At 46.4% G+C, this 18,182-nt stretch overlaps 1 protein-coding gene across 2 annotated transcripts in view; it reads right to left on the bottom strand.

The window, feature by feature from the left end:
• Nucleotides 1-18,182, bottom strand: part of LOC122267707 (uncharacterized) — a 314,608-nt gene that overhangs the window by 129,338 nt on the left and 167,088 nt on the right. For both annotated transcript variants that reach the window (XM_086556340.1, XM_086556341.1), the window contains exon 3: nucleotides 8,209-8,382. In XM_086556340.1, coding sequence (XP_086412466.1) covers nucleotides 8,209-8,382 — 174 coding nt within the window. The remainder of the gene's footprint in view (nucleotides 1-8,208; nucleotides 8,383-18,182) is intronic.

The following is an 18,182-nucleotide window of genomic DNA, read 5'->3' as shown; positions in this document are numbered from 1 at the left end:
CAGGATGTTTGTTTATAGCTTCCTAGTCAAACACATTTCTAATTAGGAAATGTAAATAAACAATATCACTTATTCAACATGGCTATGCGGAGCTTTTGTCGTCAAGAAGGCACATCACTGTCATGGTCTGAGGACTTCCTAGACCGGCATTTTATGCAACTTATTGCGAAATCAGTTGCAGCAAGTCACTGCGACGCAGTGTGTGATGTACATGACATAAATTATAATACAATATCCAGTATTTTATTCCTTATCAAACGGACCCATATAATGTAAACGTCATACTGCAAATGTGAAGGATTCATGGCGAAAAAAGTGTTACTAAAACAATGAACAGAAAAACAGGAAAAACACGAATATGCAGAAGGCCTCTCTTCTTTGACGAAGCAACAAAGCGAAAAGCCCTCCAGCATATTCGCTTGTTTTGCCTTCGTTGTTTTATTTACAATAATGCATCCGCACAAGCGCGTACACGCACGTTCGCACGCACACGCGTACACAAACACACACGCAGGCGTATGCGTACACCCACTGTGCCAAATCTATGTCCCTCCTGCTGCAGTTAATGTGAGTGGCACTCCCCAGGCACCGCTTCAAGGATACCCCTCGCCCCCTGGGGAAACCTTCGCCAGGCCCGGTATACAGGACATGCCGCCCCAAACAGCACCGCGAATTCTTTACGTCAATGCTATTAAAAACACAATACATCCCCGCTCTCTCTCTCTCTCTCTCTCTCTCTCTCTCTCTCTCTCTCTCTCTCTCTCTCTCTCTCTCTCTCTCTCTCTCTCTCTCTCTCTCTCTCTCTCACTCTCTCACTCTCTCACTCTCTCACTCTCTTACTCTCTTACTCTCACTCTCACTCTCACTCTCACTCTCACTCTCACTCTCACTCTCACTCTCACTCTCACTCTCTCCCTCTCTCTCTTTCTCTCTCATAAAGGCTATATATATATAAATTTGTTACTCCAACTCTTTTACTATCACTCCTTATTTTTTTACCTCGATTCCCTCATATATATATATATATATATATATATATATATATATATATATATATATATATATACATACATACATACCATAACATACATACATACTACATACATACATACATACATACATACATACATACATACATACATACATACATACATGTATGTATGTATGTATGTATGTATGTATGTATGTATATATGTATATATGTATAAATGTATATGTGTATAAGTGTATTAATGTATAGATATATAAATATAAATGTATAAATGTATAAATGTATATATTATAATATATTATATGTATGTATGTATGTATGTATATGTATATATATATATATATAATATTATATATAAAATATATATATATATAATATATATATATATATATATATATATATATATATATATATATATATATATGTATATATATATATGTATGTATGTATATGTATATGTGTGTGTGTGTGTGTATATGCATATATATATATATATATATATATATATATATATATATATATATATATATATATATATATATATATATATACATATATATATATCTGTGTGTGTGTGTGTGTGTGTGTGTGTGTGTGTGTGTGTGTGTGTGTGTGTGTGTGTGTGTGTGTGTGTGTGTGTGTGTGTGTGTGTGTGTTGCGTGCGTGTGCGTGTGCGTGTGCGTGTGTGTTTGTGCGTGTGCGTGTGCGTGTGCGTGTGCGTGTGCGTGTGCGTGTGCGTGTGCGTGTGCGTGTGCGTGTGCGTGTGCGTATCATATAATTATTCTTATTTAGCCCCTCTCCCCACGCACTTCTCCTTTTCCTCATCCCTCAACTTCTCCTTTTCCTCTCACTCACACTCTTCTTTTCCCTCTTTCCCCTACATCCTCCCGGCATCAGGCAGCATCCGGAGGCCTTCCTCTCGCTCCCATACCTAACAATAAACAGTTCTCCCGCCAAGCCAATGCCACTCCACCGTTGTAAATGGAGGGAGGGAAAATTGTGATGGGGAGGAGGGAGAGGAGGGAGAGGAGGGAGGAGTGAAGAAGAGAGGAGAGGCAGGGAGGAGGAGAGGAGAGGAGAGGAGAGGACAAGGAGGGGGAGGGGAGAGGAGGGGAAAGGAGAGGAGAGAAGGAGGGGATGAGAGAAGAGAAGGGTGGAGAAAAGACGAGAAGAGAAAGAGGAAGGGAGGGAAAAAAAGTTATTAATAAAGAAGAGAGGAAAAGGAAAAAGACGAGAGAAGAGAGAAGAGAGAGGGAGACAACAGACGAATACAAAGAAAGAGAAGAGAGAAAGGAGAAGGAAAAGTACAACCACATACGGCAGTAGGCTCAAAAACAAAAAAAATGCTCTACCCCCCACGAAATTGTAAACTATTAACACCCTACCCCAATCTCTCGTGCAACAGGATGCTCAAGACGCCCAAGTGGTGATCGATGCAATGGTACTCAGGACCTCGGAATGATCGGTCTTGGGGAGAGGGAGAGCGCGGTGGGTGAGTGGGTGGGTGAGTGGGTAGGTGAGTGGGTGAATGGGTGAGTGGTTGAATGGGTGAGTGGGTGGGTAAGTGAGTGAGTGAGTGAGTGAGTGAGTGAGTGAGTGAGTGAGTGAGTGAGTGGGTGAGTGAGTGGGTGAGTGAGTGGGTGAGTGAGTAGGTGAGTGAGTGGGTGGGTGAATGGGTGGGTGGGTGAATGAGTGAGTGAGTGAATGAGTGTGTGAGTGAGTGAGTGAATGAGTGTGTGAGTGAGTGAGTGAATGAGTGGGTGAGTGATTGGATGAATGAGTGTGTGAGTGGATGGGTGTGTGGGGTTTGTGGGGAATGCGTTGGTTTTTCTTCCCCCTTCGCCCTCATTCCACCTGTCGTCTACCCTGAGCATCAACCATTCGAGATAATCCCCAGCGAATCCTACTATATCATCTCCTGCGTCTCTTGCCTCCCTCGAGACTATTCCTCGAACCCTTGTTCCGCACAGAGTCGAACCTCCGAAATAATTTCCTTTTCCTTAAACATTCATTATGTCATTAAAATATGAAAAAAATAGAAAATGAGACATTAATCCCTTATAAAAAATGTCCTTCATGTTGCTAAATTAAGAAAAAAGAACGATACAACCTCCCCGTAAAATTGGAAACATAATCCTATAAAATAAAAAAAAGACCACGTTATGTCGACGCTTCCCCGGATCCTAGCCAAGCATTCAGGCAAACCACGCGTTCCAGGGACGATAATTCGGCCGCGTTGAGAGCCCGAGTTATGACAGCTAATGCGCTGCCCTGTTCCCACTTCCGAGAAGAAGGTACTCCCGGTTACGAGATGGTCCCTAGGCTCATAACTTCCTTCCTGGTTCCAAGAAGACGACGACGGAGGTGCTGGAGAAAGAGGGAGAGGGAGAGGGAGAGGGAGAGGGAGAGGGAGGGAGAGGGAGAGGGGAGAGGGAGAGGGAGAGGGAGAGAGCGTGGGGAGGAGGGGAGAGAGAGAGAAGGAGGAGGAGGAGAGAGGAGAGGGAGGAGGAGGAGAGAGAGGAGGAGGCGTAGGAGGGAGAGAGGAGAGGAGAGGAGAGGAGAGGAGAGGAGGAGGAGGCGTGAGAGGGGGAGAGGCAAGGAGGCGTGGGATGGGCTGAGGGGAGGAGAGGGGAGCAAGAGGCGTGGGAGATGGAGAGGGGAGGAGGAGGAAGGCAAAGAGGGTGCCGGCGCAATTTCGAATCCAGGAGAACGAAGCTATGGGCTCTGAAGCTCCGAAATTTAGGAGGTCATTTCCAGAATTTCCGACAGCTGTAACTGTTTACACTCCCCGATTCCCGGAACCGTGAAGGCCTATCGGAACCAATCTCCGACCGGAATATTGAGAAGGGCAGGGTTCATGTAGCTGAGAGACTTGCAGAGATTCCCTGAGAGGCCGAAGTATTCTTTTAACAAAAATCCCCCAAAAATCCATATCGCCATAATCACTGCACAAACAATTTTATTCTACCGGCAATAAAGCAAAAACAAAATAGAAGTTAAAAAAGAAGAAGATAATAATTAGCCATCATTACAACCACTCCAAGAAGATCAGTTTCCCCTTCGCGTCTAACGAAAGAGGGAGATTCCTAACGTCGAGACGGACTGTTAAGAGATCGACCTAATTTATGGACCTCTGCTCGCTCGGTTGGTGATGAGAAAAAAAACGTAATTACAAAAGGAAAAAGAGAAAGTGAATGAATAAATGAAAATTAAGACGCAAAAAAAACATAAACAAAAATAAAGAGTAATTAAGAGCAAGAGGAAGGAAGAGGAGGTGGTGGTGGTGGTGGTGGTGGGGGGGGGGGTGAGAGGTGAAGGAGATGGCAAAGCAAATGCGGAAACAATTAAAACACACAGAAAAGAAATTGTGAGAGCCAGGAAGAGAAACTACACATTAAAACAATAATGGAGGGAAAAGGAGAAAAAGAAGAAGAAGAAGAAAAATGGATACAAACATACTGATCGAACAATACCATTAACACCCCACCTCCACCTACCCCCAGTCCCCCACCCCTCATGAAAAAAAAAAGAATTACGGTATCGAGATTATTAACAAACACGCCATGTAGGCTCAGGGATAATGAGGTAGTCGACATTATCTATTTCTGTAGACTTTCGGGGGAAAATAGTGTTCCCTCCCTTGTAAAAAGTGTTCGGTAAACAGCACAACATCGGCGTAAATCAGCAGTACGAGTAGCGAAGAAAAGGATGCTGAGGAATAGATAGTAAGGGGAGAGGGGGAGAGGGGGAGAGGGGGACAGGAGGAGAGGGGAGAGGGGAGAGGGGACAGGAGAGAGGGGAGAGGGGTTAGATGTTAGGGGATGAAAAGGAAAAGTAAGATAAGAGGGGTTTGGATATGACGTAATACTTCCGGAGGATTTGGGATTTTCTTAAAACCATATTAAAACTTAAACTCCTTATTGAAGGAGTGTCATCACTACAATAAATACAATCATTATCGTTATTTCTATCACCATCTTCTCCCATTATCACCACCACATCATCACCTCCATCACCATTCCCATACTGAACCCATCACAACAAGAATGAAAATGCTACGAAAAAAGAAAAGAAACCATGAAAGTAAAAACAAATTGATGAATAACCGAAAAACAAAACAAATGATCCTAGGCTTACTGCCTCCTCCGTTCTATCATAATTCATGATATTGATCACTAACTATACGGACGTACCTCTCCCCCTCCCCCTCCCCTTCCCTTCTAACCACCTGGTTGCCCGTGGGACATCACCCCCCCTCCCCTCTCCCCTCCTCCCCCACCCCGTAACGAGGTTATAGGCCTACGATCCGGTCACTGATTTTGAACAAGCAACAACACCACCCCCTCCCCCGTAACACCCCTACCCCTTATCCTTGCCCTCTCTCACCCCTTATTTCCAAACCTAATAAGCCCATATCCCATTATCCTTTATCCCTTCTGTTCCTTATTCCCTATCCCTTGCCCTGTACTACTATCCCCTATCCCTCCCCCTCTACTTCTTGTTCCCCTATCTCTCACCCCCCCCCCACACCAAGCCCACCCAGCCACCAAGACCCGTGTCTCTGGCGCACGTCCAACATCAGACACCCTGACGAAGGGGCCACCCTTGTGCGTCTGTCGAGTCCGCAGGGGGCCGAGTTTACACCGGAGATGGGAGGAGGAAGAGGAGAAAAGGAAGAGAAGGGAAGGAAGAGGGGGAGGGGGAGGAGGAAGGAGAGAGAGCAGGGGGAGAGAGAGAGCGGAGGGGGAGAGGAGGGAGGAGGGAGGGGGAGGAGGAGGAGAGGAGCGGAGGGAAAGAGAGAGGAGATAGAGAAGAGAGAGGAGATAGAGAAGAAAGAGAGAGGAGATAGAGAAGAGAGAGAAGAGAGAGAAGAGAGAGAAGAGAGAGACAGAGAGAGAGAGAGAGGAGATAGAGAAGAGAGAGAGAGAGAGAGAGAGAGAGTGAGAGAGAGAGAGAGAGAGAGAGAGGAGAGGAGAGAGAGAGAGAGAGAGACAGGAGGGAGAGAGAGAGAAGAGGGGAGGAGAGAGAAGAGAGAGAGAGAGAGAGAGAGAGAGAGAGAAGAGGGGGAGAGAGAGAGAAGAGAGGAGAGAGAGAGAGAAGAGAGAGAGAGAGAGAGAGAGAGACAAGAGAGAGAGAGAGAGAGAGGAGAGGGAGAGGAGAGAGAGAGAGAGAGAGAAGGAAGAGAGAGAGAGGGAAAAGAGAAAAAAAAAGAGAGAAAGAAAAGAGAGAGAGAGAAAAGGGAAAGGGAAGAGAGAGAGAGAGAGAGAGAGGGGAGAGAAGAAAGAGAGAGAGAGAGAGAGAAGAAGAGAGAAGAAAGAGGAGAGAGAGAAGCAAGAGAAAGAGAGAATTGAGAGAAGAGAGAGAGAGAGAGAGAGAGAGAGAGAGAGAGAGAGAGAGAGAGAGAGAGAGAGAGAGAGAGAGAGAGACTAAGATAGTGAGAAAGAGAGAAAGAGAGAGAGAGAATGTGTCCACGGGGAGTTAAGGGAGGAGAAGCGATGGAACTGATAATTTTGAGAACGAGGAAAGGAGAAACGCGAGTCATCCAAGCAGGGGTGAAAAGACAGTGCTATGTTGAGTCATTGTTTAGGGGGAAGGAGAGAGAGAGAAAGGGAGAATGGGAAGTGGAGGGAGGGAGGGAGAACGGGAGGGGGAAGGGAGAATAGAAAGATAGAGAGATAAATAGATAAATAGATAAAGATATAAATAGATAAATAGACAGACAGAGAAATAGAAAGAGAGATGAGATAGAAAGACAGTTAGTAGTTTACGTGTCTGTGTATATGTATGCATTCGCTTTTCTGTATAGACTATATGAAAATCTCCCTAAGGCTAATTACCCTGCAATACATAAAAATGAATTATTTCGTTATCGCAGAATGAAAATCTAATTCAACAAATTAACCATCGGGAAAGTAAATGATTCCCAGCACATCCACACATATGAACTGGCTGAGTATAAGCCAACGTAGAAAGATCGAACTTTTTTTATATATATCTCAACACAGGTGTGTAAACCCGGAACACCTGTTCTGATGATGCCACTAGCATGTGTCGGGCTCATTACACCACGAGGCTATCGCCCCACGCGTCGCCTCTCACGGCCCTAGACATCACGTTCTTGCTCTTTCCCACGCCCATCTCACCGCACGCCCACCATTCCTCACACTCTTCCTTTTCCTCTCCCATTCTCACGCCCATCCTCTCCTCACACTTTCACACTTCCTTTTCCTCTTACCCCCTCACGCCCACCCTCCCCCACACCTTTACACTCTTCCTTTTCCTCTTCCCTTCTCACCCCACCCTTCCTCATACTTTCACACTCTTCCTTTTCCTCTTCCCTCACACTCTTCATCATCTTCCTCTCATCTCACGCTGACAGTCTGGTACAATCTATCCTGTAACTTGTAACATCTCCACATCATAAGACCGATATTATATCAAATGAACACATAAGTAAATCAATAAACAAATAAATAAACAATGAAATGAATGACTCAAACTGTTACAAAACCTCCATGTCATGCTGTTTCCCCTCTATAGGCTAATCTAACCAGCCATGAAGCAAGATCACACACCGACACACCTAAAAAGACAACTTTCTCCTCTATGCTACGCCCGTAACACCTCTACGCCACGCCTTTATCATGTCCCCTGGGATCCTCACCCTTCCCACCCTAGGCCATCACCCTGCCACACCCTATCAGCTCCGAGACTTGCTCGCATGACTAAGTATTGGGGCATCGGGCACCCTTCTTCATTGCAAAACTTTATCTGACTTCATCATGAATAATGATGTAAGAGTGTAATTATGTCTGTCCTACTTTCTTTGTCTCTCTCTCTCTTACTCTCTCTCTCTCTCTCTCTCTCTCTCTCTCTCTCTCTCTCTCTCTCTCTCTCTCTCTCTCTCTCTCTCTCTCTCTCTCTCTCTCTCACTCTCTCACTCTCTCACTCTCTCACTCTCTCACTCTCTCACTCACTCACTCACTCACTCACTCACTCACTCACTCACTCACTCACTCACTCACTCACTCACTCACTCACTCACTCACTCACTCACTCACTCTCCCATACAAACAAACGAACGCACCTCCATCACACTAACCCATGCATCCAAATCCAACAAATGCAATCCTCCGCACACACACATACACACACACACATCTAGGACCCCACGACCAAGTCCCAGTCCTCCTTGGAGATCCCCCTCGAGTACTCACCTCTAAAGCTATTCCTCTTCACACCAACGGAATTGTTGGGTTCGTCATAGATGACATAGAGCGGCGTGGGGGGAGAGGACCCGCCGGACCCCCCCTCTCCCCGACTGGGACCGCCCCCTCTGTCGGGCACATCGGGGCCAAAGTGGTTGGTCAGGTCAGCCGAGGCGCGCTTGTCTGTTGGAGAGAGAGAGAGAGATTATTAATTAATTGAATATGGGTCATGGAATCGATAAAATTTTAATTTTCCTCTATAATGCACTTGGGAGAGGAACCAATTTTTGCAGCTCGTTATTTGGCATAATCTTGCCAATCCGCTTTTTTATCAGAATTTAGCAAATATCAAAAGAGAATAGTAAATGTCCTACGTTGTGGCAATCCAACATCAAATCAGTAATGGAGCAAAATAAGCATCTGGATACGCAGATATGTTTGCTTTTAATCAGGCATCAGACGATCGAGTACCATTATCTACCCAACCTGTTATTATCTGACAATGAATTAAGACTTCTCTTAAAACACATCAGAAAACTTCTAAGAAAATGTCCCATGAAATAGTTATTTACTAGATTAGCAAACTTTAATAGTTCCTTTTCATATGTATGAAGGTCAAATTGATATCTTTTAATTCCCCCATCACTGAATTTCGGATCAACACGAGAAAGATATAAACTTGTAGACAAATGAGCAACGGAATTCTAAATGACTCATCTTAATTACTTCTCATTAAAATCACACATCACACACGCATTCATTCGCCTTTTTTGGTTTAGTTCTATCTACCTTATTCCACTTTATCAACCAGTCAACCAATCTATCACCCCGGATGTCACCTCCATCCCTCTGACTCTCAATCACAACTTACATTATTCATTCTTCACACCCTCATCAATTCCTTCCGACCTCCACCCAGAAGCCCAAGGGCCCCCCCAGCCTACCCCTCCCACCTCATCCCTTCAACCATCCCCCTTAACCCTTCACCCCTCCCCTCCCCCCCTTGACCCCACCCAAGATGACACACACGGAAAAAAAGAAATATCGAAGCGTCGCCGGCAAGCTAACTTCGACCATCTTGAAGAAGCCGTTGTGGACAGGAGGTCGGGTGGGGGATGGGCGGGGGATGGGCGGGGGATGGGCTTCGGTGCGGGGAAGAGGGGGGGAGGGGGAGGGGGAGGGGTAGGAGTGTCTGTAGTGGCAAAAAGGGGGTGGGGGGAGGTGGGTAGATGTGGGATGGGATGGGAGAGGGGAAGAGGGGAGGTGAGAGGATGGATGGGAAGAGAGGACAAGAGGACGAGAGGTAAGTAACAGGGAAGAAGAGTAGGAAGGAGAGGAGAGTCATGAAGGAGAAAAGGAGAGACGGGGGAGTGGAGCGAAGAGGGAAAGGGAAGAGAGAGAAAGAGAGAATGAGAGAAAGAGAAAGAAAGAGAGAGTGGAGGTGGTGGTGGTGATCCGACATTCCACCAAGCTAACCACCGTTCCGCCTTCCTCGGTAGCTTTCCTCTTATTTGTAGCCCTTTCATCCACAATCCCTTATCTCCTCAAACCTTTCTCTCTTCTTCTTCTTCTTCTTCTTCTTCTTCTTCTTCTTCTTCTTCTTCTTCTTCTTCTTCTTCTTCTTCTTCTTCTTCTTCTTCTTCTTCTTCTTCTTCTTCTTCTTCTTCTTCTTCTTCTCCTCCTTTCTCCTTCCCCTTTTTTTTTCTTCTTTATTACAATCGTATCTTTACTATCTCTTCCGGCTCTTCCTTTATCTGAGGCCCTACCGTTTCTTATGCTTCCTCTTTCTTCTTTTGTTTTCTTTCTTCTTCATGTTATTGATTTATTTGTTTTCAAACTCCCCTTTCTTGGCCTCTGTCCTATCACGTTTCCCACCACTTCCTCGTTCTTTCCCTCGTTTTCTATTGGACTCTCTTGTCTTTCCTTTGTTTTCTTTCAAACTTCCTTCTCTTTTTCTAAGATTGTTTTTTGTTCTTTTCTTTTCTCTTCCTTTCTCCTCTTTCACCTCGCGTCCCTTTTCATGTCATCTTTTCCGGCTTTTTCCTTCATTTCCTCTCTCTAACATTCCCTCTTTCGCCCTTCCTTCCACCCTATCCTCTCCCAATCAGTCTATCCCTCCCTCCTTTATCCTCTTCCAATCCCTCCCATCTTCCTCACGCCCTATGCTTCCCACTCTCTCCCTAACCTATCCCCTCCCTCAATGTTATTTCCCCTGATTACCTCCCTCCCTTCCTTCCTCCCTTCCTTCCTCCCTCCCTCCCTCGCTCCCTCCCTCCCTTCATCCCCCTCTCCTCTTCCCTCCTTTCCTCCATTCATTCCCTTGCCGCCTTCTTCCTCGGGGCAATTAATCCCGTGAGTCTGGGTCACCATCACGTTTGCGGCGAGGCTGAGACTGGCAGTGTGGGAGGGCTGAGCGAGGCCACATGACGGCACCTCCTGTGGGCTCCTGAGGGCTCCTTCGGCGTCCTACAGGAGTTTGGGATGTGTATGGGGGAGGGGGAGGGGGGGGACGGGGAGGGGTAAGGGAAAAGGGGAAAAGGGGAGGGGACGAGGAAAAAGAGGAGGAGAGGGAGTAAAGGATGAAGGGGAAGGAGGAAAAAGCATGAAGAAGGGGAGGAGGGTAAGGGTCGGGAGAAGGATGAGAAGGGGGTGAGGAAGGAAAGTTTTAATTTTCAAAACAAATCGTGACGTACTGACTTTTTCTTTTAATCCCATCACGAATTTTGGTTCCCGATATCAAAAACATAATCATACATCACGCTATAAACAGTGACTTCTCTTTCCGTGCAGAGAGAGAAGAAAAACACTCGAGTTTCTTCTTTAAAAAAAAAACGTACTCACCGGGCAGAAAATTTGCATAAGTGATTCAGTCTACAATCCACTCACAAGCTACGTCCGTCTTGAGAACCGTTAAGCAGTGTGGCGCATGCTTAAAGGAGCCTCCCCATACGACATTCCATTTGGTTTGTACAACAAAAGAAAATATAGAAGGAAAGAAAGAAAGAAAGAAAAGAAAGAAAAAAAGAAAGAAAAAAAGAAAGAAAAAAAAGAAAGAAAAGAAAGAAAAATATTTATCATATATATTATCCTTTCCTAACAAACCTGACAACCGCTATATTGCAAAATAACATGTACGAATTTGAATCGCAGTTTTTTTCTATGACTCTGCATTTTATCGCCGCCACACCCCTTCCACCTTAATCTCCCCCCCCCCCCATCCCCCCCAACTCCAACTACCTGTATAACCGCCACACACACCAAAAACCTGTTCACATGTAAATAGATATACCTGTTCCCGTGCCGTGTGCTGTGCGCCCCTCGACACCGCCAAGCAATGAAACAAGTAAACACCGAGGACAGTCTTCTCCGACGTCGGCGCTTCACTCCCGTCATCGACAACACATCGTCGCGATCCCTGCATTTTTTCCCGACCGTCCCTTAAAAGCGGAGCTCTCGTTGCGACGCGTTGTAAATATAGTCTCAAGCCCGGTTCTTGCGTCACTCCCTCGCGCAGCCATCGGTGTGTTCCAGCGATACAACGCCCCGGAGGAGTACAGATAGGAAGGGCATGTTATCGACATGTGCGAGAGAACGAGAGAAACGCTCGTATCTAACGCCTCTTCCCCCTCGAGACACGCTTAAACACACTCGGATCAGGACAGCGTCCACGGCGTCGGCTAGCCACAGGCGCCGCAAATGCCACACTCGAGACATTTGCTTTTTCGCAACAGCCACAGCACAAAATACCGATCGAGAACCAGTCCAAGCTGCTTATTAAAGAGCACATCTCACACCAGTTCGAGCCCCGGAGGGAGAGAGGCGCGAGAGGCATCCTTTCCACGTTTCCGACGGGGAACTTCAGGGAGACGCAGACGGAAAAGGAGAGGGAGTGGGAGTTGGAGTGGAAGAGGGAGAGGAAGAGGAAGTAAAAGAGGAGCGAATGGAAGAGGAAGAGGAAGTAAAAGAGGGAGTGGAAGAGGAAGAGGAAGTAAAAGAGGGAGTGGAAGAAGAAGAAGAGGTAAAAGAGGGAGTGGTAGAGGAGGAGGGATAGTAGAAAGAGGGAGAAGAGGGAGAGGAGGATGGGTGGGAAGAGAGGGGAGAGAGGGTAGGGGATAGAGGGAGAGGGAGAGAGAGAGAGGGAGGGAGAGGGGGAGAGGAAGAGAAAAGAGGGAGAGGAGAGAAGAGAGAGAAGGGAGAGAGAGGGGGGAGAGAGAGGAGAGTGAGAGAGAGATAGAGAGAGAGTGAGAGAAAGAAGGGAGAGGAGAGGGAGAGGGAGAGGGAGAGTGAGAGTGAGAGAGAGAGAGAGGGAGAGTGAGAGTGAGAGTGTGAGAGAGAGAGAGAGTAGAGTAGTGAAAGAGAGAGAGAAGAGAGAGAGAAGAGAGAGAGAGAGGAGAGGTAGAGAACGAGGAAGAAAATGAGGGAGTGGAAGAGGAAGAGGAAGTAAAAGAGGGAGTGGAAGAGGAAGAGGAAGTAAAAGAGGGAGTGGAAGAGGAAGAGGAAGTAAAAGAGGGAGTGGAAGAGGAAGAGGAAGTAAAAGAGGGAGTGGAAGAGGAAGAGGAAGTAAAAGAGGGAGTGGAAGAGGAAGAGGAAGTAAAAGAGGGAGTGGAAGAGGAAGAGGAAGTAAAAGAGGGAGTGGAAGAGGAAGAGGAAGTAAAAGAGGGAGTGGAAGAGGAAGAGGAAGTAAAAGAGGGAGTGGAAGAGGAAGAGGAAGTAAAAGAGGGAGTGGAAGAGGAAGAGGAGGGAGTGGAAGAGGAGGAGGACGGAGTGGAAGAGGAAGAGGAGGAGGACGGAGTGGAAGAGGAAGAGGAGGAGGACGGAGTGGAAGAGGAAGAGGAGGAGGACGGAGTGGAAGAGGAAGAGGAGGAGGACGGAGTGGAAGAGGAAGAGGAGGGAGTGGAAGAGGAAGAGGAGGGAGTGGAAGAGGAAGAGGAGGGAGTGGAAGAGGAGGAGGAGAGAGTGAAAGAGGGAGTGGAAGAGGAAGAGGAAGTAAAAGAGGAGCGAATGGAAGAGGAAGAGGAAGTAAAAGAGGGAGTGGAAGAGGAAGAGGAAGTAAAAGAGGGAGTGGAAGAAGAAGAGGAGGTAAAAGAGGGAGGGGAAGAGGAAGAGGAAGGAAAAGAGGGAGTGGAAGGGGGAGTGGAAGTAAAAGAGGGAGTGGAAGAGGAAGAGGAAGTAAAAGAGGGAGTGGAAGAGGAAGAGGAAGTAAAAGAGGGAGTGGAAGAGGAAGAGGAAGTAAAAGAGGGAGTGGAAGAGGAAGAGGAAGTAAAAGAGGGAGTGGAAGAGGAAGAGGAAGTAAAAGAGGGAGTGGAAGAGGAAGAGGAAGTAAAAGAGGGAGTGGAAGAGGAAGAGGAAGTAAAAGAGGGAGTGGAAGAGGAAGAGGAAGTAAAAGAGGGAGTGGAAGAGGAAGAGGAAGTAAAAGAGGGAGTGGAAGAGGAAGAGGAAGTAAAAGAGGGAGTGGAAGAGGAAGAGGAAGTAAAAGAGGGAGTGGAAGAGGAAGAGGAAGTAAAAGAGGGAGTGGAAGAGGAAGAGGAAGTAAAAGAGGGAGTGGAAGAGGGAGTGGAAGAGGAAGTAAAAAAGGGAGTGGAAGAGGAAGAGCAAGAAAGAGAGGGAGGGGAAGAGGAAGAGAAAGAAAGAGAGGGAGGGGAAGAGGAAGAGCAAGAAAGAGATGTATGGGAAGAGGAAGAGGAAGTAAGAGAGGGAGGGGAAGAGGGAGAGGAAGAGGAAGTAAAAAAGGGAGAGGAAGAGGAATAGGAAGTAAAAGAGGGAGTGGAAGAGGAAGAGGAAGTAAAAGAGGGAGTGGAAGAGGAAGGGGAAGTAAAAGAGGGGGTGGAAGGGGAAGAGGAAGGAAAAGAGGGAGGGGAAGAGGAAGAGCAAGAAAGAGAGGGAGCGGAAGAGGAAGAGCAAGAAAGAGAGGGAGGGGAAGAGGAAGAGGAAGTAAAAGAGGGAGTGGAAGAGGAAGAGGAAGTAAAAGAGGGAGTGGAAGAGGAAGAGGAAGTAAAAGAGGGAGTGGAAGAGGAAGAGGAAGTAAAAGAGGGAGTGGAAGAGGAAGAGGAAGTAAAAGAGGGAGTGGAAGAGGAAGAGGAAGTAAAAGAGGGAGTGGAAGAGGAAGAGGAAGTAAAAGAGGGAGTGGAAGAGGAAGAGGAAGTAAAAGAGGGAGTGGAAGAAGACATCTCCGGCCTTTCTTCCTTTCTCTTTCTCTCTTTCTCTCTTTCTCTCTTTCTCTCTTTCTCTCTCTCTCTCTCTCTCTCTCTCTCTCTCTCTCTCTCTCTCTCTTACACACTATATGTGTGTGTGTGATAACTCAAGAACAAACGACTTCTGAGAATTGGGAAATAATAGTGTCAATTAACACTTTCTCTCCCGTTGGCGAAGAACTAGTCTTTAGTAAGTGTTCGTTATGTGGTCCGTGTTCCTAACAAGCGATTTTAAGCCTCTCTATACCCCTCACTGCCCCCCGCCCCCTAGCCCCAGAACAGCAAAAAATCTGTTTTTTTTTACATTCTCTAACGAAGACACTCGGCATGACTACGACGAGTTTTGACCCAAATATCGATAGCAATCACAGGGTGAAGACAAGCAAGCATTGTGGCGAAGACGAGCAAGCATTGAGGTGAAGAAGGGGAAACAACCCTAAAAAATGTTCTTCTCATAACAAAATCACTGTATCAAGTTATTATATATAACCTGCGAGGCCAATCATCTCAAGCAAAAGTGCAACAAAAATACATGCAACATATTTGCAAGACACAAACGCAGCTGCCAATATCTGCAAGGGGGGGAGGGGGCGGGGGAGGGGGACACCCCAACCCCAGCGCCTTGTCCCATCTATCCCTTGCAAGCCACTCGATCCTTGCATTAGCCAGCTTCCCCATTCTACATGACCAACATTATTCAACGGATGCGATTGCTAAGTAAAATCTTATTACCTCCCTGTGCTGGCGAAACACTACCTTATGTTTGCGTTATTGTATTTCAACCTCAACAACGGCATTAACCACAATAACATAGTGATGATGATGATGATGATGATGATGATGATGATAACAACAACAATAACAATAATAACAATAATAATGATAATGGTTATGCTGATGATGATGTTAATAATAAAAAATAACAAGAACATCCACAACGACAACAATAATAGGCATAATCGTAGAAGCAATGATAATACCATCATCTGCCATAAAAATAAAAATAAATAATAATAACACCAACAATAATAATAATAATCATGCGTCCCACATACCGAGCCATTTTCCCAGATGACGGGAGTCGCTTCCATCAATATAATCATCGCGGGGAAAACAAGATACATCTGGACATCTATGGGTTTCCATGGCAACCGCTATCAACACAATAACGAGCTCCTCAGCCGTGGCACCCGACACAGCATGGGATCCTTCAAGACATAGCCGGCCGCGCGTGAAGCATTTGCTCATTTTCCAGGGGACGTGAGACGCAATGCATTGCAGAAATATACAGCAAAACAAAGTCGTTACCTGGACGACTGTGTTAGCGGTGATCATTATCAACCTCCTTAACCTAATTCTATACTCGAGCTATACTTTGACGACTTGCAAGGATACAGATGGATTGGTGCTGACGTAAACTGCTGACGCAAGTCGCTACGATTATGCTATTTTATTGCCATTCCAGCAATCTTAGGCTTGATGTTGCACAGTGGAAATGACACCGAGTGGAAGGAGAAAGAAGATGAAGAGAGGAGGAAAAATTGTAGAAAGAAAAAGGAGAAGGATACATCATAAGCAGAAATTAAATTGGTAAGCAAATACACAAACATAAGAATGTCTAAGAGGTTCATTAGCGAGAGAAATCGAAAATAAACTTTCGTTTTCTTCAAACCATTTTTTCGTTATTTTCGACATCTCTTCTGTTCGATAAACGGCCGCACCCTCATTAGCGAAAACAAGATCCCCGGACGCCTGTCTGTCTGTCTAATCGCTAGACCACCTCCTGGCGACGTGACCCTTGACCTACCCTGTCTATTCTCTTTTTCCATCCTCTTTCGTTCCACCCCTCTTCAATTCTTTATCCGCCTCCCTTCCATTCTCCCATCCCTCCCTCTAACATGTTCCCCTCCCCTATCCTCCACCTTCCCTATCCCTCTATATTCCCTTCTCCCCCCCCTCTCCCTCCCTCGCCCTCCTCCCCGCCATTCCCCCATATTCTCTCCTCCTGGTCCTTTCCCTCCTTCCCGGTCCTTACGTCCCTCCCTCTCCATCCCTTCTTCCTTTTACTTCATTCCCTCAACCAGTCGCCTGGCCACGAGCGCACCAACAGAGAAACAACGCGAGTGCCTCCTTCGGCCGGGAATCCACAACGACGGGAGAGGAAGGTGAGATCCTATTCTTTTTCTACAGGATTAGATCTTGAAATTCTTTCCATGAGGAAGCTTTACTCGATCACAAGTTCAGCGTCGATGCTACAGCCACGCGCGTGTCATCTATCACTCGCATGCAGACAACGCGGTACAAACACATAATCATCAAAACAATCGAGGATGATGAAATAAATTTGTACTCGGTGGGGCCCGCATCACACATGCTCGCGACGGGCCACTCCCACAGACATCACCACCACGCGTTCACCATTCAACTTCCATCAGAGACAAGACGGGCTGTCATCACCACTTGCAAGGCAGAGATATCAGAGAAGAGTGGGAGAGGGGGGGGCGCACCCATAGGGGGGCCTACACTAATTAAAGTGTCTGAGAGGCAGGCATGCAACAGAAAGCAATATGAAGCAATCGGAGCTGCAGCCTCGGCGACGCTCGCCCTTGCATGCCGATAACGGGCCGAGGCGGCCGTCATCGCGGAGGCGCAAGACTGATCTGGAAGGCGATAGCGGCCGTCGCGCCCACCCGCGGCACAATGCTCAGCTAAATGGGCTCGTTCGCTCGTGTTTCGCGCGTCGCCTCGCCTTCCTCCAGTCCGATTGCCGATACTTGCCCGCGCGAGATAAGAGGCCGCCAAGGGAAGGGGTCTGCAACTGCAACTGGCATGGCGAGTGCGAACACGTGTACACAAACAAGGAGAAACGTCCATGTCCGCCTGTCGTGTATGCAACCACTCTGCAACAACGCAAATAGCCGCCTCACTCCGTCTTGAGCAGTGCTTCATCCACCGGGGCCAACCAAGACTCAAACGGATGGCCGGAAGACCAGTGGCCAAAATAACCATCCACCTAACCAACCAATAAGTCTCAACCTTCAAACACAACTTGACATTTGCTATCTCCATGACATTTACGACAGTATTAATACTGTTTCCAATAATATTAAAATAAATACCCAACACGCACACCCACCACTCAATGACAATGATATTCCAGTAAGAGAGAAAAAAATAAAGAGAGAGAAAGAGAAAAGGGACGAGAATGAAAGACTCCCCGGAATTTGTGAAAGGAAAAGAAAAGAAGGAAACGAGGCAAGAAGACGCGAGGAAATTATCACGGGGTGGGGGGGGGGGGATGAAAGTGACGGGAAGAGCCAACGCAATGACAAAGTGACGACAAGAATGCGATTGCGCGAAACACGAACACGATAAATCTTCAAAGAGAGGAAGGAGATGTTGTAAGAGCTTGTGCTTTATCTCACAGCAACATGTCAAAAAGGACACTCCTCTACCAAAGAAATTATGAAAGCAAAACCATACCCTTATAAAATAAAATAAAAAAACATCAAACGGTCCTAATCAATCACGCGCGAACTCTCCAAGAATCTCTAAAGGGAACTCGAAATCGGCCAAATCTTTAGATGAGGATGAAAAAAATAAAAAAATAAAATAAAATAAAATTCAATCAAAGAAATTCCAGAATTATCCAAAAGTTCCTCCAGAAAATGAACAAAGCAAACTCCTAACTAATTAGCGGAACAAACGTGCTTACGTTGCAAGGACCCAGACTAACTCTCCCGGCACGAAAACGTGTACTTTTCAGCCCAAATCTAGTGCATTCTAGCTAAT

Source organism: Penaeus japonicus, unplaced genomic scaffold (assembly GCF_977035675.1).
Source record: "Penaeus japonicus unplaced genomic scaffold, GWHDUDI00000001_assembly GWHDUDI00000032, whole genome shotgun sequence".
NCBI lineage: Eukaryota > Metazoa > Arthropoda > Malacostraca > Decapoda > Penaeidae > Penaeus > Penaeus japonicus.
Note: the sequence above shows the minus strand (reverse complement) of the source record. Positions and strands in the feature narration are given on the sequence as shown.